This window comes from Oncorhynchus gorbuscha, linkage group LG01 (genome assembly GCF_021184085.1).
Source record: "Oncorhynchus gorbuscha isolate QuinsamMale2020 ecotype Even-year linkage group LG01, OgorEven_v1.0, whole genome shotgun sequence".
NCBI classification, from domain to species: Eukaryota; Metazoa; Chordata; class Actinopteri; order Salmoniformes; family Salmonidae; genus Oncorhynchus; species Oncorhynchus gorbuscha.
Window position 1 is genome coordinate 65,703,797 of NC_060173.1, and position 25,098 is coordinate 65,728,894.

The following is a 25,098-nucleotide window of genomic DNA, read 5'->3' on the forward strand; positions in this document are numbered from 1 at the left end:
AAAAATTTCCATCCCGCCCATCTGAGCACAAGCGAGCTGATATAAGACAGGTAAATTGCCGAACCTAGCGTCAGGGCTGGAAAATGCCAGTGCCCCAGATTTTACATGACGAAATTGCATTTGACACTAGCTCCGCCTTAACGCCAGCCGAAAACAAAGCCCTAACACTGTAGTGTTGCCATACTTTAAAACACTGAAGTGTTAACATAAAGTACAGTATATCTGATCAAACCTATAGGTGAGGCAATGAATGACTAGCAGATTTTATTATAAGCTTAGTTAGTCATCAAAATATTGTTCATATGGGAGATTATTAAGGCGGCAGACAGTACCGTAGACCGCTATATTGCAGGATGTACTGGAGTCTCCAGCGTCACATGAGTATGTGCCAGAATCACTGACTTCACACTTCAGGATTTGGAAGTAGTGTTTTCTTCCCATAGCATAAATACGCAAATCCTTGCGTGGTTTCACCTCGATCCCATTCTGAAGATAAAACATTTTTAATTGAGAAATAGTCATCATATCCACAGAAATCTGTCATATCATTTGAGTAAATGAATAATGTATAAGTAAACTGACCATTGTCGATGTTGTATTTTACAAACCTAGCTATTCATGGACTGCACTTCCCGTCATTGCCAATGTTATCAACGTTCTACAGATGCCGCAGCATATTGATGTACGACTGATGGTTAATGATCAGTCTTTTTGAACGGTTGTTAATGACTGTTTGGTAAAAATTCTACTATAGTGACCTGGAAATACAATGACATTGCTAAAGTTGGTAAATAATTAGTAGGAAACAATTTTGACACCATTATGACGTAGTCAAGTTTACTTTAGAGAGATGGCAATGTTGCCATGAGCTAGCAAATTTTGTCAGAAATAGCTAGTAATACTAATGTTAGCTAGCCTCTACGGGACCGCTGTTCCTATACCGGGGCGGTTGTGTTAATGTGATTAACATGACAGTTGTAAGTAACAGCAAACTTTCCAGATGTCTTATACGGGCAGAAAGCTTAAATGATTGTTAATCTAACTACACTGTCCACTTTATAGTAGGTATTACAGTGACAAATACCATGCTATTTGTTTGAAGAGAGTGCACAACAACAACAAAAATGATTACGGCAACTGGTTTGATACATTCACCTCTGAAGGTATAAATAATGTACTTACATTCAGTAATCTTGCTCTGATTTGTCTTCCTGAGGGTCCCAGAGATAAAACATAACATAGTTTGGTCTGATAAAATCTATTTTTATATTCAAATGTAGGAACTGGGTTTTACAGTTTGAAACCCTACTGTCTCTGGCTCCACACCCACCCATTCCGGCTATCTAGAAAGTTAGTGTATAAGTTAATGATCCATCATCTATGACATTCCTGGGAGGATGTAAACTTAAATGTTGTATTGCCATATCATTTTTGTATGTTCTCTTTGGTTATGTACTTGAAAATATAGCAATTGACCAATTCGGCTTGGAACAAAATATTGTCCAGTATTGTAACGCTTCATTGGATCAATATGAAACTTGCACACACATTGCTGACATCTAGTGGCCAAAATTTAAATTGCGCCTGAACTGCAATATTTAATGGCGGAAAAAAGAAATAGAAATGGAGGAAAAAAGGAGGAAAAAAGAAATAGAAAACACATGTTTTTTTGTTTGTATTATCTTTTACCAGATCTAATGTATTATATTCTCCTACATTACTTTTACATTTCCACAAACTGGTGTTTGTGGAAAAAAAGTGTTTCCTTTCAAATGGTATCAAGAATATGCATATCCTTGCTTCAGGTCCTGATCTTCAGGCAGTTAGATTTGAGTATGTCATTTTAGGCAAGAATTTTTAAAAAGGGCACGATCCTTAAGAGGCTAACTAAAGTTCTGGCGTTCTTCCCTCAATTTTAGCTAGCTAACTAAAGTTGTGCTGCATCTAAAGTTAATCTGGCGACATCACAATGATTACTAAAGATTGTCCTACTAATTATTTTGAAAGCCATAGTCAATCAATCAACAATATAATAATACTCTTAGGAAAGGTTTTCATCTTAACTCACAATATTTTAAAAAATATATTTTTTAAACGTATTTAACCTTGATTTAACTAGGCAAGTCAGTTAAGAACAAATTCATATTTTACAATAACTGCCGACTCCGACCAAATCCTCCCCTAACCCGGGCGACGCTGGGCCAATTGTGCGCCGCCCTATGGGACTCCTGATCACGGCCAGTTGTTTTACAGCCTGGGATCGAACTAGGGTCTGTAGTGACGCCTCTAGCACTGAGATGCAGTGCCTTGAACTGATGCACAACTCAGGAGTGGATCTGTGGATACTATGCGGTTAGAAAGGATAAAAATATATGTATAACATCACAGCACAGTAAAATATATGGCACATGGAAACCAAACGAGGGTGGTCTACGGTGATAGGTGGGATGGGCTGAGAGTAGCTGAGGGGTGGGATTAAAGAGCTCATGGTCGGTAATGGTATTATTGAAAACACTACACACAATATAATGTATACCGGAGTAAAATCTAATGTATGTATACTGAACAAAAATATATATATGCAACATGTGTTGGTCCTATGTTTCATGAGCTGAAATAAAAGAGCCTAGAAATGTTCCATGCGCACAAAAGCTTATTTCTCTCAAATTATGTGCATAAATTTGTTTACAGCCCTGTTAGTGAGCATTTCTCATTTGCCAGGATAATCCATCTACCTGAATGGTGTGGTATATCAAGATGCTGATTAAACATCATGATCATTAAACAGGAGCACCTTGTGCTGAGGACAATAAAAGGCCACTCTAAAATTTGAAGTTTTGTCACGGAACACAATGCCACAAATGTCTCAAGTTTTGAGGGAGCGTGCAATTGAAATGCTGACTGCAGGAATGTCTACCAGAGATGTTGCCAGAGATTTTAATGTTAATTTCTCTATCCTTTACCACCTCCAAAGTTGTTTTAGAGAATTTGTCAGTACGTCCACCCGGCCTCACAACCTTAGACCATGAGTATGGCGTTGTGTGGGCGAGCGATTTGCTGATGTCAACGTTGTGAGCAGAGTGCCCCATGGTGACGGTGGGGTTATGGTATGGGCAGGCATAAGCTACGGACAACAAACACAACTCATTTTATCGATGGCAATTTTAATGCACATGATGAAATCCTAAGGCCTACTGTGAGGCCCATTTTATTTTAGCTATCTGTGACCAACTGTATTCTCAGTCATGGAAAATTCATAGATTAGGCCCTAATGAATTTATTTCAATTCACTGATTTCCTCATATGAACTGTAACTCTTTGAAATTGTTGCATGGTGCGTGACATTTTTGTTCAGTATATTTATGTATGTACAGTGCATTTGGAAAGTATTCAGACCCCTTGATTTTCTTGTTTGTTAAGCCTTATCCTAAAATGGATTTAAAGTAGTTTTTTCTCATCAATCTACACACAATACCCAATAATGAAATGTTTACAAATGTATTTCAAATAAAATACTGAAATACATTATTTACATAAGTATTTAGACCTTTGCTATGAGACTCGAAACTGAGCTCAGGTGCATCCTGTTTCCATTGATCATCCTTGAGATGTTTCTACATCTTGATTGGAGTCCACCTGCGGTAAATTAAATTAATTGAACATGACTTGGAAAGGCACACACCTGTTTATATAAGGTTTCACAGTTGACAGTGTATGTCAGGGCAAAAACCAAGCCATGAGGTCCAAGGAATTGCCTGTAGAGCTCCAAGACAGGATTGTGTCGAGGCACAGATCTGGGGAAGGCTACCAAAACTGTCTGCAGCATTGAAGGTCCCCAAGAACAGTGGCTGCCATAATTCTTAAATGGAAGAAGTTTGGAACCACCAAGACTCAAACTGAGCAATTGGGGAGAAGGGTGTTGGCCAGGAAGGTGACAAAGAACCCAATGGTCACTGTGACAGAGCTCTAGAGTTTCTCTGTGGGGATGGAAGAACCTTCAAGAAGGACAACCATCTCTGCAGCACTCCACCAGTCAGGCCTTTATGGTAGAGTGGCCAGACGGAAGCCACTCCTCAGTAAGGCACATGACAACCCGCTTGGAGTTTGCCAAAAGGCACCTAAAGACTCTCAGACCATGAGAAACAAGATTCTCTCGTCTGATGAAACCAACATTGAACTCTTTGGCCTGAATGCCAAGCGTCACGTCTGGAGGAAACCTGGCAACATCCCTACGCCGATGCATGGTGGGGGCAACATCATGCTGTGGGGATGTTATTCAGCGGCAGGGACTGGAAGAATAGTCAGGTTCGAGGGAATGGTGAACGAAGCAAAGTACAGAGAGATCCTTGATGATAACATGCTCCAGAGTGCTCAGGACCTCAGACTGGGGTGAAGGTTCACCTTCCAACAGTACAACCACCCTAAGCACCCAGCCAAGACAATGCAGGAGTGGCTTCAGGACAAGTTTCTGAATGTCCTTGAGTGGCCCAGCCAGAGTCCGGATTTGAACCTGAACATCAAACATCTTTGGAGAGTCCTGAAAATAGCTGTGCAGCGATGCTCCCCATCCATCCCGACAGAGCTTGAAAGGATCTGCAGTTAAGAAAGGGAGAAACTCCCTGAATACAGGTGTGCCAAGCTTGTAGCGTCATATCCAAGAAGACTTGAGGCTGTAATCGCTGCCAAAGTTTCTTCAAGAATGTACTTGAGTAAAGGGTCTGAATACTTATGTAAATGTGTTATGGTGGTATTGTTTGTAGATTGATGAGGGGGAAAAAACTATTACATCCATTTCAGAAGAAGGCTGTAACGTACCAAAATGTGGAAAAATTCAAGAGGCCTGAATACTTTCCGGATGCACTGTATGTATGTGTGTGTGTGTGTGTGTGTGTGTGTGTGTGTGTGTGTGTGTGTGTGTGTGTGTGTGTGTGTGTGTGTGTGTGTGTGTGTGTGTGTGTGTGTGTGTGTGTGTGTGTGTGTGTGTGTGTGTGTGTGTGTGTGTGTGTGTGTGTGTGTGTATAAACTTAGTGTACATTAAGGACCACCGCTCTTTCAATGACATAGACTGACCAGATTAATAAACAATATATATATACCTCATTTTGAAATGTCATCATGTTTCCAAGCCACAGTAATGCACTTTAGACTAAATCTTAATTAACCCCTATTGAGACTGCACTGAGTAGAATGCTCAGTTGGGTATCAGTCCCAAAACTACAGTTTAAAACAACATTGTGACGAAACGCGCAACCCATGAATATGACTTCATGCGATGCATCATAATATTATTGAGTGGAAGGTTGCTAACAAAATAGTGTAAAAATTGGGTGGAAAGGGTATGAATTGTTTACCTTCATCCATTTCACTTCAACATGAGGCCTTGATAGCTCACAATCCATTGATGCCATAGCTGCTTCTGGAAAGCGCAAGTCCTCCAGTTTTTTAATGACTGTCACTGGTGGCTCTGAGAACAAAATGAGAACAAAATCAAGGTGAGAGAAAGAGTAGAGATGAAACTGTATAATTAGTGTGAGTCTGAAATGAGTGTGAAAAGCTTTGTGTACTGTGACACTGCCTCGAGTGTGAGGTGACATGAGCACATACATATTTCACTGGCTTAAAGTTATAAAACCTTTGTATCTTTTCATTTTCATAATCTTTACGTAAAGTATCTTCCAGTTCTGACTGCATTATTTGGACTGGCAAAATCCATGACTGGTCAAATCCATTTATGTTGGGTAAAAGTCTAAGTGTGATCCTTGGGACGTCCAACTCTGATGTCACCCCCATTGAATTTGACATTTAAAATGTTTAAGGTTACGTTTAGGGTTAGGTAAGGGTTAAGGTTTGGGTAAATGTAAGGGTTAAAGTTAGGGTTCTGGTGGGATCATCCCAAGGATTCCTCTTAGCAACTTAGCATATACCATTTATGTTGCACTTCCCTTTATTTAAAAGGGGATGTGGATGTGTCCCTTTAAGCAAAAGTAGCATTTGGGGAAATGTTTGGTGTACCTGGGGCTGAGAATTTATTGGCTTAAAAAGCTTAGAAATAGCCAATAATTAAGTCGATAAACTGCTCATATTTGTGTACTTTACTCACCCTTCAAAGGAGTAAGGTTTTCGTTGGCTTTGAGAATACCATTCCGAGGAAGTCTTTAGAAGGCCGGATTTCCCTTTCTACTTGCAGCTTCAGAGCTAGGAGAAGCCTAGTCACAGTGACTAAATGGTCACGTGGAATTTGACTGCCGTCAAGTCTCGTGACCGCCGTTGTGGCAGTAATATGATAGACCGAGTCAAGTCAAATTCAAGACCATGATTGTAATTTTGTCAAATCACCACCATAATAAGAGATCAAAATGTCCAGTATTTCTGTGTTCATATTTCAGAACAACATATGGATTCTTTAGACATTCAGATAGAATAAATGCATGCTGATGGAAAATAGAGACACGCTACAAATTATTACTAACCCAAACACAGTGGTCAACAATGGGCATTCTACGCCTTCCGAGAAGAGCTAAGGACTTCTAAATAATAATAATAATTATATTACTATTTTCAATCATGTTCTGATTTAATCTCTTCAGTTTTTGATGGAAAGGAAAGGGTTAACACTGAAGAGAAAAAAATATCCAATTAGGATTTTGTTGGTCAGGACTTTGCTGGTCTCTGGGGGGATACATCGAGCTAGCTAAGTCAACCATTTGCTGATATTCAGAAGTTGATGCTTTTGGAGGACTTTAAAAGCAACCTGCCTGATAGAATTGTAGTTAATTTAAATGAACAGAAAGTGGTGACATTGGCCCAGGCAGCAGTGTTGGCAGATGAGTACACGTTGACACACAAGACTGTCTTTGGTGCGCCTCATTTTGAAGGCTGAACGATTAGGTCATCAGTGCCTCATTTGGGTTACTTTTCCTTCCTCCGATCCATGACTGTTTTTACTGTCACCAAAAGGGTCACGTGATTGCGGACTTGAAAAATAAACTGAAACAGTCCCTGTCACCATCCCCTAAATTGAAAAGCATGGGTTTAGTCCAGTCTTTCACAGTCTTTGGCTCGTCTGCTGCTTTACCCTGGTTTCCTGAACCGTATTGTGGCTCGCATGTCATATTGCAGGGTATAGAGTCAAAAACCGCACCTGTACCATTACACTGGGTCCACTTAGTGTCAGGCTTGGTATCAGGACATTTTCTTGTTGGTGTAGTGTCTATAAAAGAAGTGCCAGTAAAAGAAGTCACAACTAGGGAAGAAGTCCATACTAGGGAACGATATCACTGGTGGTAACATCACTCTTGTGTTAGAGGTAGTAGACAAGCCAGAAATCAAAACTACAGATGATAAGTTGGTTCAAGCATTTCCCCATGTTTTTCCTGCATGTGTGTTAACGAGGGCACAATCTCACAAGCTGGGAGATGTGGATTTAACTAGTTCCATGTTTGAGAATGTTGAAGTAGAAGGCAATGCACCGAGTATTCCTTCTTGCTGGGCCGATGGTTTTTACCCCCGTAAAAACTAAGGCAGGGGAAAGCGAAATCGCACCCCAATTACATGAAATTCTTTTGTCTGTCACCCCCGAGAAGTTGATTGAATGTCAAAAGGGAGACACCAGTCTTCGCAAGTGTTTTGCTTTGGTAATTTCCATTGAGGAAGCTAAAACTAGGGAGACCGCCTACTTATGGAAGCAGGATTTTGATGTGTAAACGGGCAGCTCATAACACAGTTAGTGACTGGAGTAAAGTGTGTCAAGTGGCTGTTCCTACACCATTCCGACAACAGGTGCTGTCACTCGCCCATGACCAGGCATGGTCCGGACATTTGGGGATCATGAAGACTTATAACCGAGTCCTTTGACATTTTTTTCTGGCCAGGTTTGAAGTCTGACGTGGTTCAATTTTGTAAAACATGTCATGAATGTCAACTCACTGGGAAAGCGAACCAAACAGTTCCTGGTGCGCCGCCCTGCCAGATTCCTGTGGTGGGGGAACCATTTGAACGCATGATAATCGATTGTGTAGGTCCGTTGCAGAAAAACAGGTCAGGTAACCAGTAGTTACGAACAACAAGTAGTTACAACAATAATGTGCAGTGCTACTTGATACCCAGAGGCTATCCCTCTCCGTAATATAACGGCTAAGGCTGTGGTGAAGGCACTAGTGAAGTTCTTCTCTACGTTTGGACTCCCAAAAGTAATCCAAACTGATCAGGGAACCAACTATATGTGAAAACTGTTCTCAAATGTGTTAAAGTCGCTGTATTTCCCATCAGGTCTCCAGTCTGTATCATCCGGAGAATCAAGTGGCCCTCGAACGCTGGCATCAGACGCTAAAGGCGATGCTATGCAAGTATTGCATTTACATTTACATTACATTTAAGTCATTTAGCAGACGCTCTTATCCAGAGCGACTTACAAATTGGTGCATTCACCTTATGACATCCAGTGGAACAGTCACTTTACAATAGTGCATCTAAATCTTAAAGGGGGGGGGGTTAGAGGGATTACTTATCCTATCCTAGGTATTCCTTAAAGAGGTGGGGTTTCAGGTGTCTCTGGAAGGTGGTGATTGACTCCGCTGTCCTGGCGTCGTGAGGGAGTTTGTTCCACCATTGGGGGGCCAGAGCAGCGAACAGTTTTGACTGGGCTGAGCGGGAGCTGTACTTCCTCAGTGGTAGGGAGGCGAGCAGGCCAGAGGTGGATGAACGCAGTGCCCTTGTTTGGGTGTAGGGCCTGATCAGAGCCTGGAGGTACTGAGGTGCCGTTCCCCTCACAGCTCCGTAGGCAAGCACCATGGTCTTGTAGCGGATGCGAGCTTCAACTGGAAACCATTGGAGAGAACGGAGGAGCGGGTTGACGTGAGAGAACTTGGGAAGGTTGAACACCAGATGGGCTGCGGCGTTCTGGATGAGTTGAAGGGGTTTAATGGCACAGGCAGGGAGCCCAGCCAACAGCGAGTTGCAGTAATCCAGACGGGAGATGACAAGTGCCTGGATTAGGACCTGCGCCGCTTCCTGTGTGAGGCAGGGTCGTACTCTGCGGATGTTGTAGAGCATGAACCTACAGGAACGGGCCACCGCCTTGATGTTGGTTGAGAACGACAGGGTGTTGTCCAGGATCACGCCAAGGTTCTTAGCGCTCTGGGAGGAGGACACAATGGAGTTGTCAACCGTGATGGCGAGATCATGGAACGGGCAGTCCTTCCCTGGGAGGAAGAGCAGCTCCATCTTGCCGAGGTTCAGCTTGAGGTGGTGATCCGTCATCCACACTGATATGTCTGCCAGACATGCAGAGATGCGATTCGCCACCTGGTCATCAGAAGGGGGAAAGGAGAAGATTAATTGTGTGTCGTCTGCATAGCAATGATAGGAGAGACCATGTGAGGTTATGACAGAGCCAAGTGACTTGGTGTATAGCGAGAATAGGAGAGGGCCTAGAACAGAGCCCTGGGGGACACTAGTGGTGAGAGCGTGTGGTGAGGAGACAGATTCTCACCACGCCACCTGCTAGGAGCGACCTGTCAGGTAGGACGCAATCCAAGCGTGGGCCGCGCCGGAGATGCCCAACTCGGAGAGGGTGGAGAGGAGGATCTGATGGTTCACAGTATCGAAGGCAGCCGATAGATCTAGAAGGATGAGAGCAGAGGAGAGAGAGTTAGCTTTAGCAGTGCAGAGTGCCTCCGTGATACAGAGGAGAGCAGTCTCAGTTGAATGACTAGTCTTGAAACCTGACTGATTTGGATCAAGAAGGTCATTCAGAGAGAGATAGCGGGAGAGCTGGCCAAGGACGGCACGTTCAAGAGTTTTGGAGAGAAAAGAAAGAAGGGATACTGGTCTGTAATTGTTGACATCGGAGGGATCGAGTGTAGGTTTTTTCAGAAGGGGTGCAACTCTCGCTCTCTTGAAGACGGAAGGGATGTAGCCAGCGGTCAGGGATGAGTTGATGAGCGAGGTGAGGTAAGAGGGAAGGTTTCCGGAAATGGTCTGGAGAAGAGAGGAGGGGATAGGGTCAAGCGGGCAGGTTGTTGGGCGGCCGGCCGTCACAAGACGCGAGATTTCATCTGGAGAGAGAGGGGAGAAAGAGGTCAGAGCACAGGGCGTAAGCTTAACGTAAGCTCAAGAATCTTGCATGGACACCAGTACTGATTGGGGTGAGGGGGTGCCCTTTGTCCTATTTGTTATCAGGGAAACAATACAAGAGCCCTGGGGGTTAGCCCTGTTGACCTTGTGTTTGGACACACCCCGTGAGGTCCGCTAAAAGTTTTGAAGGAGCATATCATATCTCCTACACCCAGTAGCGCCACTAAATGTGTTGGATTATGTCAGTAAGATGTGGGAGAGACTGCATGCCGCATGTTTCTTCCCACAAAAGTCTCTCTCTTCATCTCAAAAACGCATTAAGTTACATTATGACAAAGAAAATGTTGGCCGTTCTTATGCACCAGGCGATCAAGTTTTAGTTTTTTTGCAAATCCCTGGCTCATCTCTGTCGGCACGTTTTTCTGGGCCATATCTTGTGGAAAAGAAACTCAGTGACATGAATTATGTGATAAAGAACCCAGATCCTAGGCGTTCTTCCCATGTGTGTCATCTTAACATGCTGAAAGCATATTATAAGTTTGACTCTCCAGACAGCTCTTCAGGTAAGCTGGTCCAGCCCATCTCCAGTGTGGTTGTTGTGGTGCTGAAGCCTGGCTGGGACCTAGGAGGAATATAAGGAGGACGGGTTGGAGTAACGCCATACTTTTATGTAATTCGGAGATGCTGAAAAAGTTACCCTCTCAAATGGAACATTTGGATAAAGATCAAACTAATGATCTTATCCTATTGATAAATAGTTTTCTCAATGTGTTTCAGGACATTTCAGGTTGCACGTCCATCTTGGAACGTGACGTGGACAACACTGCTCCTATACGTCAGGATCCGTATCGGGTTAACGCTAAGAAAAGGGAGGTAATGAAAAGTGAGGTAGCTTATTTATTACAGAATGACATGGCAAAACCCAGTAACAGCTCCTGGAGTTCCCCGTGTATTCTTGTTCCTAAGCCTGACGGTATGTTCCGCTTATGTATGGACTATCGTCACGTGAATGCCATTACAAAGTCTGATTCTTTTCCTCTACCTCACTTAGATGTCTGCATTGATATAATTGGCTCTGCTGCTTAGCAGCTAGATTTGATAAAAGGTTGACAGGTGCCTCTGACCTCTCGAGCTTTTGACATCTCGGCTTTCGTTACGCCTGATAACTTCGTACAATACACTGTGATGCCCTTTGGAATGTGTAATGCACCTGCTACTTTTCTGCGCCTAGTTAACATTGTGTTCGCGGATGTGCCAAATTGTACTGCTTACCTTGACGATGTGGAGATTAATTTGTCTATTTGGTCTGATCATCACGCCACCTTTAAGTATGTTTCAGTGGTTGGAGAATGCTTCTTTAACCCTAAATTTGGTCAAGTGTGAGTTTGGGAAGGCTTCCGTGACTTACTTAGGGAAGCAAGTGGGACGAGGTCAAGGGCGCCGAGTAACTGGCAAAGTGGAAGCAATTGTTGCTTTTCCTGCTCCCACAACTCGCCGCCAGTTGCACAGATTCCTGGGGATGGTAGGGTACTATCGTACGTTCTGTAAGATTGTTTCGGTAGTAGCTCCCCTTACATCTCTGCTCAGTCCCAAAGTACCATTTAAGTGGTCCCAGGACTGTAACTATGCTTTTGAGTCCGCCAAATGCTCCAGTGCTTGCCGCCCCAACTTTGACGAACCTTTTAAGTTGGAGGTAGACGCTAGGATAGTGGGGGTGGGTGCGGTTCTCTTGCAGGAAGATGAAGAGGGAGTGGATCGGCCCGTCAGTTTCTTCTCCCGTAAGTTCAACTTGTGTCAGTCAAGGTACTCCACCATTGAACAAGAGACACTGGCTTTATTGCTAGCCTTACAGTTTTTGCGGGGTATATGTGGGCTCCAGTGCCTCGCCTGTACTTGTCTTCACGGACCATAATCCTTTGGTGTTTTTGAAGCAAATGTACAATCAGAATCGCCTGCTTATGCAGTGGACTCTGATTGTACAAGGATGCAATATACAGATTAACTATGTGAATGGTTCGGCGAATGTGATCGCCGAAGCATTATCACGGGTTTAGTAACTGGGGATGCGTGTTGGTTTTTGTTACTGCAAACTGGAAGTTTGGGGTGGGCGTGTTACATTCCCCAGTTTCTGTGTTGTGGTTTTGTGTATGTATGTGTGTATTTCAGGAAATGGCTTCCTGGATTCCCCCAACTGCTTGGTCGGCCCCATTTCAGATTGGAGCTCTGATCCCGCCCTCTCGTTAGGGGATACAGCTGTCGGCAATTACCGACTCCTGCGGCAGCTTGAAAAGCCATTGTTCCTTTGTTAGGAGAGAGAGCTTCTTGGATGTCCTGTGTGGTTGTTGCGCAGGTTTTGTTAAGTATTTTGTAGCCGCTACTTTGAGGTATGTGTGTGCCAATAGGACTCAGTGTTTTTGATTATTGAAATGGTTCACTTTAAGATTGTTTTATTTTTATTTTTTTCCTGGGGGAAGGGGAAGACAACTTGGGAGTGCTTAGACAAGAGGCCTGCAGGCATACATATACCCGTAGTATGTACTCTGTCTATGCACACTAGGTAAGACCTGGTCGGACCACCCCCCCTGTATTTTGGTTATCGCGCCAGGTGGTGTTAAGGTTGGCAGGTAAGGTAGGAGAGACAGGACCTCTATACCAGGCGGTGTCAGAGGAAGGCTGTAAAAATTGTCAAGGACTCCAGCCACCCTAGTCATAGACTTTTCTCTCTGCTACCACATGGCAAGCGGTACCGGAGCGCCAAGTCTAGGTCAAAAAGGCTTCTTAACAGCTTCTACCCCCAAGCCATAAGACTCCTGAACAGCTAATAAAATGGCAACCGAGACTATTTGCATTGTCCCCTCCCCCTCTTTTGTGCTGCTGATACTCTGTTTATTATCTATGCATAGTCACTTTAACTCTACCTACATGTACATATTGCCTTGACTAACCTGTGCCCCCGCACATTGACTCTGTACCGTTACCCCCCTATATATAGCCTCGCTACTGTTATTTTACTGCTGCTCTTTAATTATTTGTTATTTAAATTTTTTACTTAACACTTATTTTTTTAATTGCATTGTTGGTTAAGGGCTTGTAAGTAAGCATTTCACTGTAAGGTCTACACCTTTTTGTATTCGGCGCATGTGACAAATAAAATGTTATTTGATTATGGTTGCTGTCCTTTCAGAATCACGAACCTGTCACACACACTGAAGGCCTATAGGTTTGACACTGTGCAAAATTGTCTGTAATAGATATAAAAGCCAGTCAGGAGCCCCTGAGTTAACAGAATATGAACTGTCCAGTGAGATTTTCACTGGACAGTTACTTTAATATCACTTTGCTTTTGTTGCTCTCATACTGAAAGTATTTCCTCAAACCTTTAAATTGTAACTCATTTGTTTGAGATCCAAGTTGATTCCTACAGTGCTGTTTTACCAGTATGAATCATTTGAAAAGTGAAAGTGCTCTCCCGCTAACTTAAAATCTCAACTACAATGTCTTCTGACAGTTAACAAGCCAAACTGAACGCCTGACACAAATTTGGGAGCACTATACTTACAGTACACACGCTCTGCATCACGCCATCATCAGTACAATAGCCTGTGTTTTAGTGATGTTTGGTATGGCAACTGAACTATTTACTGGGATGACATTTTAATCCAATTGTCATCCTTGATTTCAAAACCCTGGCTCAATTGGATGGGATGTATTGAGTGACTCTGTATAAGGGAGAGATTACTTTACAGTGTGAGGTTACGTTAGGGAGTGACTGAAAAGACCAAGCAACCTACTTGCGATGTATGGTACGTGGCTATTTTGTATTTGTAACATGAGGCGCAGTAAGAACGGTAGCAGAGCAGTCACTCCATTTCTTTATCATGCCGTCGCTTATTCTGACATAGACAAAACAAACTTGTCATTAAGCCTTACAAGCCCTGGCTGGCCGACCCCAGTGGAGTAGACAACACGAGAATTCAGGCTTTCCTAGAATTGTATATGACACCTCGGCATCAAATACATATTCTCATTCTGTATTGCATACACACCCTCACACTCTGCTTGTAACACTGCTATATAAAGCTGTTGTCTGTAAATCTTTTGCGATAATTGCATTTGATGTAGAAAATGCGTTGTGACATAAAATATTGTTATTTTGAGAACCGATGCTGAATCACTATGACAGCAAACTAGTGTACTGTTGCTGTCTGACCATCTATGTCCGTGCCCTACCTTTAACAATGAGCCTTGCAGATGATTTCACATTTTCCGCAGATAACACAAATGTGCCTGTGTCGTCCAAGGTGAGGTTGGAGATGGTGAGGCTGTGGACACACCCTTTGGCACTCATGCGCCAGTGGTTGTTGGGCTTTAGCTGGTTCCCATCTTTTAGCCAAGTGGCTTCTACATTGCTGTGAGACAGCTCCACCTCGAAAGATGCTGTTTCACGTTGAATGGTTTGGATGTCAGTGAGTCCTCTCCGAATTGTAATTTTTCTGGCTGTAGGGAGAAAATGGTATTGTAGCCAAAGGCAATAATAACAACAATAATCACTTAATTAGTAAGTTAATCATATAAATCATGTAAATCATCTAGAACAGGGGTAGGGAACACTTGTCCTGGAGTGCCTCAGGCACTCACTGAACTGATCAATTAGCTCAGTTGGTCAGGTGTGGTGTCTAGTTGTAATAAAATCCAGCAGTACCTGCGATACTCCAGGAACAGGGTTGCCTACCCCTGATCAATAATTACATCAACAGATTTACATGTTGCATGTTTGACAGGGACAAACAAAGAAGTCATGTGTATGATGCCGTTTTTATATCAGCAGTTGCTTTTACCGTAGCCCGGCCTAGACCCCAAAGAGCAAGCAGAAGCAGAAAACCTCTAGAAGGAAGAAACCTAGAGAGGAACGTGGCAAAAAGGGACTCGATATATACCTGTTTTTTTTAATATATGGTTTTAACTTCCCTTATAGAAGTGTTTTATTCAATCATCTGTTATTTCATGTATTATTTCATCCCTATCCCTCTACAAATACTACAAATACCAAATCCAAAGGCTATTTCTTAGCATTTATTTTCATGTTTCTTCCATTTTCATATAGAACGTCACTATAACAGAAGTTATGTTACAGTATGTGTGATACAGACAGACAAATAAAACATGTAGCCAGTTGGAATGAAAGAAGCAAGTCTTTCTATCATTCAAAAACAGTACTTTACACCAAATCCTGTTTCAAATCTGCCAACATTTTTACTTATTCTAACACAGATATTCATTCCCCAAGGAGAAGAAGTATTCATTTCTTAGACTTGATGACAACAAACTCGATTTTGAAGGCCAGTGCATAAATTTAGATGCAATGAGAGGAGATCCAAATTCATAAGCGGTGCCAACAGCAGCCGAAGTCCAGACTTACCCCTTCCCAACCAAGCTGCTGCTGAAAACACAAGCTCTATCTCACCCGCACCTCACAGCACTAACTCACCCACAAAACAAGAACAAAAGAGCTACAGTACATCTTAACTATTAGACCCTTTGGGGTTAAAGCAGCCCTTAGATATAGCTCGACTCTGCAATAGTAAGCAAAGAGAACGCTCTCAGAGAGCTGTGCTTGTGTAAATGTAATCCTAGTGCTCGTCTGATAACATCTATATCTTCAGTGCCAAGCAAAAGGGGCTTAAATAGTTCCTGACGAGTACTTCCTTATAGCCTCCAAACTGATTCCCCTTTGACACGCTTAATGAAATCATTATGGTTCCAGTGATCCTGTGTCAATACACAAATCTGCTCCCTGAGAACCAGAGGGTGGGCTAGCGGTCTGTCTGTGCGTCACCTGTTTGCAGCCATCACCATGGAGGAACAAGTGCCACCCCGGTCCCATTCGTTCAAATTACTCTTACTCAGTTACTGACGTTGCTCCAAAAGCAACAACGGCAACAACAGGGGCAGCGTGCGAAAGCGATGTTGCCGGCAACGGAGGTAAACAAACAACAGCGCATAGTGACAACACGTGCGCACTCACGTTCCACGATGAGTTGGGCTTGCGTGCGGTCGTGGAGAGTTTCGCAACTGTAGGTGCCCCGGTCAGAAAGGGCGAGCTTGTGGATGGTGAGGCTCCTTCGCTGGCACTTTTGCTTCAGGGTGAACTTCGGCCCCGGGTGGATGACTACACCCTGCCTCATCCATTGCACCTCTCCAGAGTCGAGACCCACCTCCACCTCCAGGGTAGCTTCCCCGAATTGCTCAGCCACAACGGGCACCATGTTTTTGGTGAACAACACTTGTTGTTCTGAACAGATATACCCACAATTACTGTGTGTGTGTGTGTAAAGCAACTGGTATCACACAAGTATTATATTTGAACTCTAATTGAAATTAAACTACATATCCAGACTGCCATACACAAAGTGAATGTAAGCTACATTATAACTATATAAAGATTCTAATAAAATTATATGATAAACAAACAAAAATGTAGCACAAGTTCTGTTAAGGAGAGGCGATTCAATCATCTTAATAGTCCTGATTTCCTAAGTGTTGTGGCATGTCTCCGGCACCATTTGTCTCTGTCAGTTACCCCAGGAATCCTAACAGGAGACACTGCTAAGCGCTAGCCGTCAAAGGCGCCCCTTCAACAATTTGAACTTGCCTGAAGAGGTCATTATTTATTGAAAATATGTTGTGGCATTAAGGAGTCTTTCCAAGAGCACACTGTAGCACTCATTCCCCCAATAGTTATAAAGAGGGAAGGGGAGGCAAGGATGATGAAAGTCATTTTTGTCAAAGCTTACTTCAAAATGACTTCAAGGAATTAACAGTTGTATAAAGTTATGTCGAATGACGATTACAATTAAATGTCTCGAAAACATTGACATACACTGTTGTTCAATGGTCTCAACAGCGCAACTATGAGAATCAAGGGAAATTAATACGATTAATAAAAGGTTTGGGGGGAAATTTCAATTTCCTAATTAATCAGGGAAAATAACATCTTGTCAAACTGTAACTATATAATCATAAGAGCACAGTCATGGGGCTACTTATCAATTTAAAGGTGCTCTGTTTGTTGTATGATATTTATATTTTGGTTAGCTTAGAAAAACCTGAAATAGCTTAGCAATACTTTCTTATCTCATCATCATTTAAATAAGACATCCATTGTTTTCAACCTCCAAGAATGAGAATAAGGAAGATGCTGCTGTTTGAAGGGTGACATTCCAGGAAAAACAAGCAACTTTACTAGCTTCAAATGCCATTCTAAAATTATATTTTTATCCCGTGGGATTTTTTTTCTTTACTACTACAATTATATCGTTGACATTTAGGTCTATTTGTAGTTGGAATTGTTGCATATAGCACATTTAAAACTGGACCAGAATATCTTGAGTACCAAGCTAGCACAATGTTTACCAATGGTGTCTCACCTTGAACCTGGAGGTTTGCTTCAGACACCAGCCCTTGTGCCTCGGCAGTCACCGTGGCGCAGTCTGAGACCTGGCAGTTGTAAATGCACAGCATGTGGCACAGTCCATTACTTGAAATGACAAACCTCTCATCTGGAGCTATAGGCCGGCCGTTCAGGCTCCACACTAGCTGTGTGTCCTCTGGCGAAACCATACACTTAAATGTAGCATCTTCCCCCTCCAGTACAGTGATGTTGTGTAGCTCTGCGATAATCTCGACAGTAGGTGGAGGCACTAAGGGATAGAACATGAAAATGACTTAGAATAATAACACACAGGGTTGATTTGCAATGAATATCATTGAGACACTGTATCATTCTTTTAAACCCTAACATGAGATCCATGCGCTTAACTCACACAACTTCTGCATTAATCATGCAATGAGAGGTCAATGGGCGGTATGAAAACAGTACACAACTTAATTTGTTGCAAAGCCTTGCTTGGAAATGTGTTTACTCTCAAAGGATTTGTCCCATTGAGAGTTAAAGGTCCAATGCAGCTTTTTTTTTAAATCTCAGTATCAAAACATTTCTGGGTGACAATTAAGTAGTTTACTGTGATTGTTTACAATTAAAAAGGACTGTCTGCCAGGACTGTCTGGGAGTAAGTAGTCTGAGTGGTGAGGGGAAAACTGAAAATTAGCTGTTATTGGCAGAGAAGTTTGGAACGCACTTTCTTTTTGGTCTATGACCTAATTTACTGTATTTTAATTATCTGTATTGTCTAGATGTTGAATGTTTGTGAAGTCTTGATTGTGGTTGTTTGTAATGTCTTGTTAATTCGTGTTGGACCCCAGGAAGATTAGTTAGCATGATGGTGTTAGCTAATGGGGACCCTAATAATAATTTTTTTTTTAAATATCACCATGGAAGGCTAAAACTACATCCCACAAAAACATTTCAGGCAGCTTTTTAAACAGCTCTTACACTAAAGGGGCATTGTCAAAAGTTTCACAATTTCACAGTATTATTCCAACCTCATAGTGTGGAAATATATATATATACACAGTACCAGTCAAAAGTTTAGACACACCTACTCTTTCAAAGGTTTTTCTTTATTTTTACTATTTTTAGAATAATAGACATCAACACTATGAAATAACACATATGGAATTATGTAGTAACCAAAAAAGGGTTAAACAAATCAAATTATATTTTATATTTGTGATTCTTCAGAATAACTTTGATGAAAGTGTTGCACACTCTTGGCATTCTTGATGACGTAGTCACCTGTAATGCATTTCAATTTACAGGTGTGTCTAGTTAAAAGTTAATTTGAGGAATTTCTTTCCATCTTAATGCGTTTGAGCCAATCAGTTGTGTTCTGACAAGGTAGGGGTGGTATAGAGAAGATAGCCCTATTTGGTAAGATACAAAGTCCATATAATGGCAAGAACAGCTCAAAGTTGCCAGCCTCAGAAATTGCACCTAAATAAATGCTTCACAGAGTTCAAGTAACAGACACGTCTCAACATCAACTGTTCAGAGGAGACTGCGTGAATCAGGCCTTCATGGTCAATTGCTGCAAAGAAACAACTACTAAAGTACACCAATAAGAAGAAGAGACTTGCTTGGGCCAAAAAACAGGAGCAATGGACATTAGACCAGTGGAAATCTGTCCTTTGGCCAGTCTAGATTTTAGATTTTTGGTTCCAACTGCTGTGTCTTTATGAGACGCAGAGTAGGTGAACAGATGATCTCCGCATGTGGGGTTCCCACCATGGAGGAGGAGGAGATGTGATGGTGTGGGGGTGCATTGTTGGTGAGACTTCATTTAGAATTCAAGGCACACTTAACCAGCATGGCTACCACAGCATTCTGCAGCGATACGCCATCCCATCTGGTTTGCTTTTAATGGGACTATCATTTGTTTTTCAACAGGACAATGACCCAACACACCTCCAGGCTGTTTAATTAAGGGCTATTTGACCAAGAAATAGTGATGGAGTGTAGCATCAGATGACCTGGCCTCCACAATCGCCTGACCTCAACCCAATTGAGATGGTTTGGAGTAGGACTGGAGAGTGAAAGAAAAGCAGCTAACAAGTGCTCAGCATACTGTATGTGGGAACTCCTTCAAGACTGTTGGAAAAGCATTCCAGGTGAAGCTGGTTGAGAGAACGCCAAGAGTCTGCAAAGCTGTCATCAAGGCAAAGGCTGGCTACTTTGAAGAATCTCAAATATAAAATATATTTAGATTTGTTTAACCCTTATTTGGTTACTACATGATTACATATGTGTTATTTCATAGTTGTCATGTCTTCACTAATTATACAATGTTGTAAATAGTACAAATAAAGAAAAACCCTTGAATGAGTAGGCGTCCAAACTTTTGACTAGTACTGTGTATAAAATAAATCATGCTTTTTAACTTCACTGAGCCTTTTACATAATATGAGTCATGCTGTCTTCACGTGCTCGTTGGATATAGGAAACTGGAAAGCGGTTAGTCCGACATGATTCTATTCAAGTGCTTTTGGAGTCGCAACAATTCGTCAACCAATAACATTTTGGCTAGCTTTATAAGCATGCTAACATTGCTTATAATAAAGTTAGCTAGCTTGCTTAACATTGACAGTATGTTCAGACTAGCTATTTTATACATATTGACGAGGTTGTAATTGACAACAACTGATTTGTTGTAATCTTTTGGTTGAATAGGTAAAAAGAAAAAAAGGTCAGTGGTGAAATGTCAGGTAACAACATTTTCTCAGTTTCCCACTTGTAATTCCAACTTGGAGGGTCATTCAAGTGAAATTCCCACTGGGAACTAGGAGCATCTGATAATTCCGATAGCACATGAGCATGGCATTAGACATGCGCTGACATTTAAAAACTAAGTTTGATTTATATGATTATCACCCAATAATGTTAATTCAGTTATTTCAAATATTAGCATAACCGTATCTGCCCATATCCTTACTTTCTACGCTGACAGTGGCAAAAGTCTTATCGTCTGTGGATTCACAGGCATATTCCCCAGCATTGTCTAGCATTAGCTGGTGGATAGTGATGCTTCGCTCCCGACCCTGTGCCCTTATCGTATGTCGACGGCTGGGCTTAATCTCCTGGCCATCTTTGAGCCACTGAACATCTCCTTTAGGTTTGTTGACCTCACACCTCAGCGTAAGGGTACTGTCCTTCAGGGCTACGATATTCTGCAGAGGTCTGGAGAATTTCACTTTCATTTCTAGCAAAACAAGGTTAATAATCAGTTTTCCAGTTATGGTAGCATAAATACTGTGTTTAACTATGTTAAAACTTATTCTTAGGCATTTTGTCCAAAAAATCTTACCTTTGACCTGGACAATGAAATACATTTCATCCGTGTTGATGTTACAGACAAACCCTCCACTATCTGATAGTTTCAGGGGGTTGATGGTGAGGGTGTGCATTTTACCCACACTGGAGATGTGAATATTATCCCCATTCAATAGTTCACCATCTTTAAGCCATCGCACATAGGCTTGCTCCTGGTTCACCATGGCACACAGTGTCACACTTTCATTTTCGTAGCCAGAGATGGTGGTTCTGGCTTGTTTGTTCACAAACTGGACTGGGGGCTCTGAGGAGTAAAACATAATTTGAACATGGCATCTTGTGACTTTTATGTTTATGTCATGTCAATAACATAGGTATCTTTTTGTAATGTATTACATGCATTGAAAATGTAAACACTTTTACCTTGGACCTCAACTATGGTTACCATTTTGTCATTGATGGCATCCAATATGTACTCTCCAGAGTCCGAGGGCTGAAGTCCTGACAAAACAAGTTTCCTGGTGGCACCGTCACTGTCTATGTGAGTGCGAGCATCTGAACTCAGTAACTTTCCATTCCAAAGCCACTGGACAGTGGCATTCGGACAAGATATCTCACACTCCAAGATGAGTTTGTCGCCTGCGACCAGGCTATGATGTTCTGGGTTACCCGAGTTGCCAATGATGGTCACAGGGGGTTCTAAGGAGAAAAACAACAGTCTTATTTTATTACCACTTTAATTCAATTGAAATCTCCCAATTTTTCTATTTCATATTCATCATCTCCAGCCCCACCCCAACATCAACACGTGAAAATGACTGCACTCTACGTTTTGTAATAAACCACATGAAACAAAAGTATTTCTGGATGATGTAGGAAGCATCAAGTGTCAGCATCAAGTGATTTTAACCTGTTCAGAATAAAGGTTCAAACCTGTTTGGCTATGCCTGGATAAGACAATTTCCTAAAGAGTGCCATGAACAACACCTAGCTCTGATCTGATCTTCACATTTCAGGTTAATCTATTTATGAGATGTAGTCACTTTTCATCACTTTACTAGCAAATAGTACAAATATGATAAATTATGAAAATGTGATGATCTCATGTGCTATGAACAGAAAAGAAGGCTGAATAGGGTCTTAAATATTTTCTAAATCAGGTAAGTACACTGCATTACCAAACGTATGTGGACACCTGCTCTTTCGAACATCTCATTTCAAAATCATGGGCATTGGTCCCCTCTTTGCTGCTATAACAGCCTCCACTCTTCTGGGAAGGCTTTCCACTAGATGTTGGAACATTGCTGCAGGGATTTGTTTCCATTCAGACACAAGAGCATAAGTGAGGGCAGGTACTGATATTGGGCGATTAGGCCTGGCTCTCAGTCGTCGTTCCAATACATCCCAAAGGTGTCCGATGGGGATGAGGTCAGGGCTCTGTGCAGGCCAGTCAATTTCTTCCACACCGATCTCGACAAACAATTTCTGTATGGACTTCACTTTGTGCACGTGGGTAATGTCATGCTGAACAAGGAAAGGGCCTTCCCCAAACTGTTGCCACAAATTGGAAGCACAGAATCATCTAGAATGTATTGGTATGCTGTAGCTTTAAGATTTCCCTTCACCGGAACTAAGAGGTCAAGCCCGAACCATGAAAAAGAGCCCCAGACAATTATTGATCCTCCACCAAACTTTACAGTTGGCACTATGCATTGGGGCAGGTAGCATTCTTCTGGCATCCACCACATCCAGATTCATCCAGATGGTGAAACGTGATTCATCACTGCAGAGCATGTGTTTCCACTGCTCCAGAATCCAATGGTGGTGAGCTTTACACCACTCCAGCCGACGCTTGGCATTGCGTATGGTAATCTTAGGCTTGTGTGCAGCTGCTCGGCCATGGAAACCCATTTCATGATGCTCCCGACTATAAAAACAAAGAGAGTCGCACACTCCATATTTATAACATCCCAGTAATTTATTGGGTGAAAAACACCAATGTTTCGGCATCCTTGTGCCTCACACTCAACATCAACAAAACTAAGGAGATGATTGTGGACTTCAGGAAACAGCAGAGGGAACACCCCCCTATCCACATCGATGGAACAGTAGTGGAGAGGGTAGTAAGTTTTAAGTGCCTCGCCATACACATCACAGACAAACTGAATTGGTCCACTCACACAGACAGCATCGTGAAGAAGGCGCAGCAGCGCCTCTTCAACCTCAGGAGGCTGAAGAAATTCGGCTTGTCACCAAAAGCACTCACAAACTTCTACAGATGCACAATCGAGAGCATCCTGGCGGGCTGTATCACCGCCTGGTATGGCAACTGCTCCGCCCACAACTGTAAGGCTCTCCAGAGGGTAGTGAGGTCTGCACAACGCATCACCGGGGGCAAACTACCTGCCCTCCAGGACACCTACACCACCCGATGTTACAGGAAGGCCATAAAGATCATCACGGACAACAACCACCCGAGCCACTGCCTGTTCACCCCGCTATCATCCAGAAGGCGAGGTCAGTACAGGTGCATCAAAGCTGGGACCGAGAGACTGAAAAACAGCTTCTATCTCAAGGCCATCAGACTGTTAAACAGCCACCACTAACATTGAGTGGCTGCTGCCAACACACTGACACTGACTCAACTCCAGCCACTTTAATAATGGGAATTGATGGGAAATGATGTAAAATATATCACTAGCCACTTTAAACAATGCTACCTAATATAATGTTACATACCCTACATTATTCATCTCATATGCATACGTATATACTGTACTCTATATCATCTACTGCATCCTTATGCAATACATGTATCACTAGCCACTTTAACTATGCCAATTTGTTTACATACTCATCTCATATGTATATTCTGTACTCGATACCATCTACTGTATCTTGCCTATGCTGCTCTGTACCATCACTCATTCATATATCTTTATGTACATATTCTTTATCCCCTTACACTGTGTATAAGATAGTAGTTTTGGAATTGTCAGTTAGATTACTTGTTGGTTATTACTGCATTGTCGGAACTAGAAGCACAAGCATTTCGCTACACTCACATTAACATCTGCTAATCATGTGTATGCGACAAATACAATTTGATTTGATTTGATTTGATTTCTTCAGGGTATTGTCATGAATGCTTGAATCAGGTTATGTAGCCAAACAGTGCAACTAATGACAATAGGTAAGCGGTGTGTCATAATTGCTACATTGATCAGAATGAATTGAGCTAAATTGTTAAAAGACAAAAACCTACAACATATTGAATATATTATGCCATTGTTATCATTAGCATAACATTAGCATCAACAATTGAATTTCACTTATTAAATATTTCCAATTTCATTCAAAAAAATTCTTACATGTAATCTTTTTGGTTCAACCATAATGCATAATAAGCATCATCAACAGGGTGAACATACGGGTGTACTCTGATGAGCTGTAGAAAGAATACATTCATTGACAGGACCTAATCACAGAAAATACAATTGGTCCTACAAAGGGCCAGAGATCAAAGTCAATATTCAGACCACTAGGGGTCAATGTTTTGAAATAGGATATCAAGTAGCCCTCCCTCTGTAGTAGTAGGATCTCAATGTTATTGTGTATTTGAGGAAGAGTTGGGATGGTTAGCTTCAACAAAGTGAGCTGCTACTGGATAGTCAGTGATCTTACACTTGATTGAGCTGCCGTGTTCAGCTATGCGTTGTTTAATTGTCTTTTTGTTTGTACTACGTAGGCTTTCCCACATGTACAGGGATTCTTCGGCCCGTATGTAGGTGTCTGGAGAAGAATGTCTTTGTAGTGCTATTGCACCGTGTGCATGAGAAATATTTGTAGTTCCCATTTGTAATGGAGGTCAGTGGCTGAGTGTGAGTGAATGAGTGTCTGAGTGGCCAGGTCAGATCTAACCAATCTATCCCCAATATTGTGACCATGTTTATAGACCACCAGTGGGGGCTCCTTGAAGAGGTATGCAACTTTTTGGTCTGATTGCAGAATATGCCAGTGCTTTTTCAGGATTGCTTTCATTTTCTCCAAACACTTGATGTACTTTTAGTGAAAAACACTGTTGTGTTGTTTGTCTTCTTTGGTTTAGTTTTGAGCCAATTCCTCTCTTGGTTTTTGAGATATTTCCATCATTGCAGCATGAAGAGGTTTGTCTTCATAGCCTCTCATTTTGAATGTATCTTTCATGTTCTTATTATTACTGTAAAAATCTGACTGGTGGCCACGGATTCTTTTAACCCTGGATAACTAGCTATATGGTAAATCATTCTTGAGGGAAA

The 25,098-nt window shown here is 42.1% G+C and overlaps 1 protein-coding gene across 9 annotated transcripts in view; it reads right to left on the minus strand.

Annotated features, from left to right (window-relative positions):
• LOC124041089 (obscurin-like protein 1) overlaps positions 1 to 25,098 on the minus strand; it is an 82,413-nt gene that overhangs the window by 23,211 nt on the left and 34,104 nt on the right. For all 9 annotated transcript variants that reach the window (XM_046358261.1, XM_046358325.1, XM_046358278.1 and 6 more), the window contains 8 exons: positions 21,224 to 21,499; positions 20,835 to 21,104; positions 20,463 to 20,729; positions 17,502 to 17,774; positions 16,100 to 16,366; positions 14,305 to 14,571; positions 5,352 to 5,464; positions 333 to 486 (listed from right to left, as the gene is read on the minus strand). In XM_046358261.1, the coding sequence (XP_046214217.1) occupies positions 333 to 486; positions 5,352 to 5,464; positions 14,305 to 14,571; positions 16,100 to 16,366; positions 17,502 to 17,774; positions 20,463 to 20,729; positions 20,835 to 21,104; positions 21,224 to 21,499 (1,887 nt within the window). The remainder of the gene's footprint in view (positions 1 to 332; positions 487 to 5,351; positions 5,465 to 14,304; positions 14,572 to 16,099; positions 16,367 to 17,501; positions 17,775 to 20,462; positions 20,730 to 20,834; positions 21,105 to 21,223; positions 21,500 to 25,098) is intronic.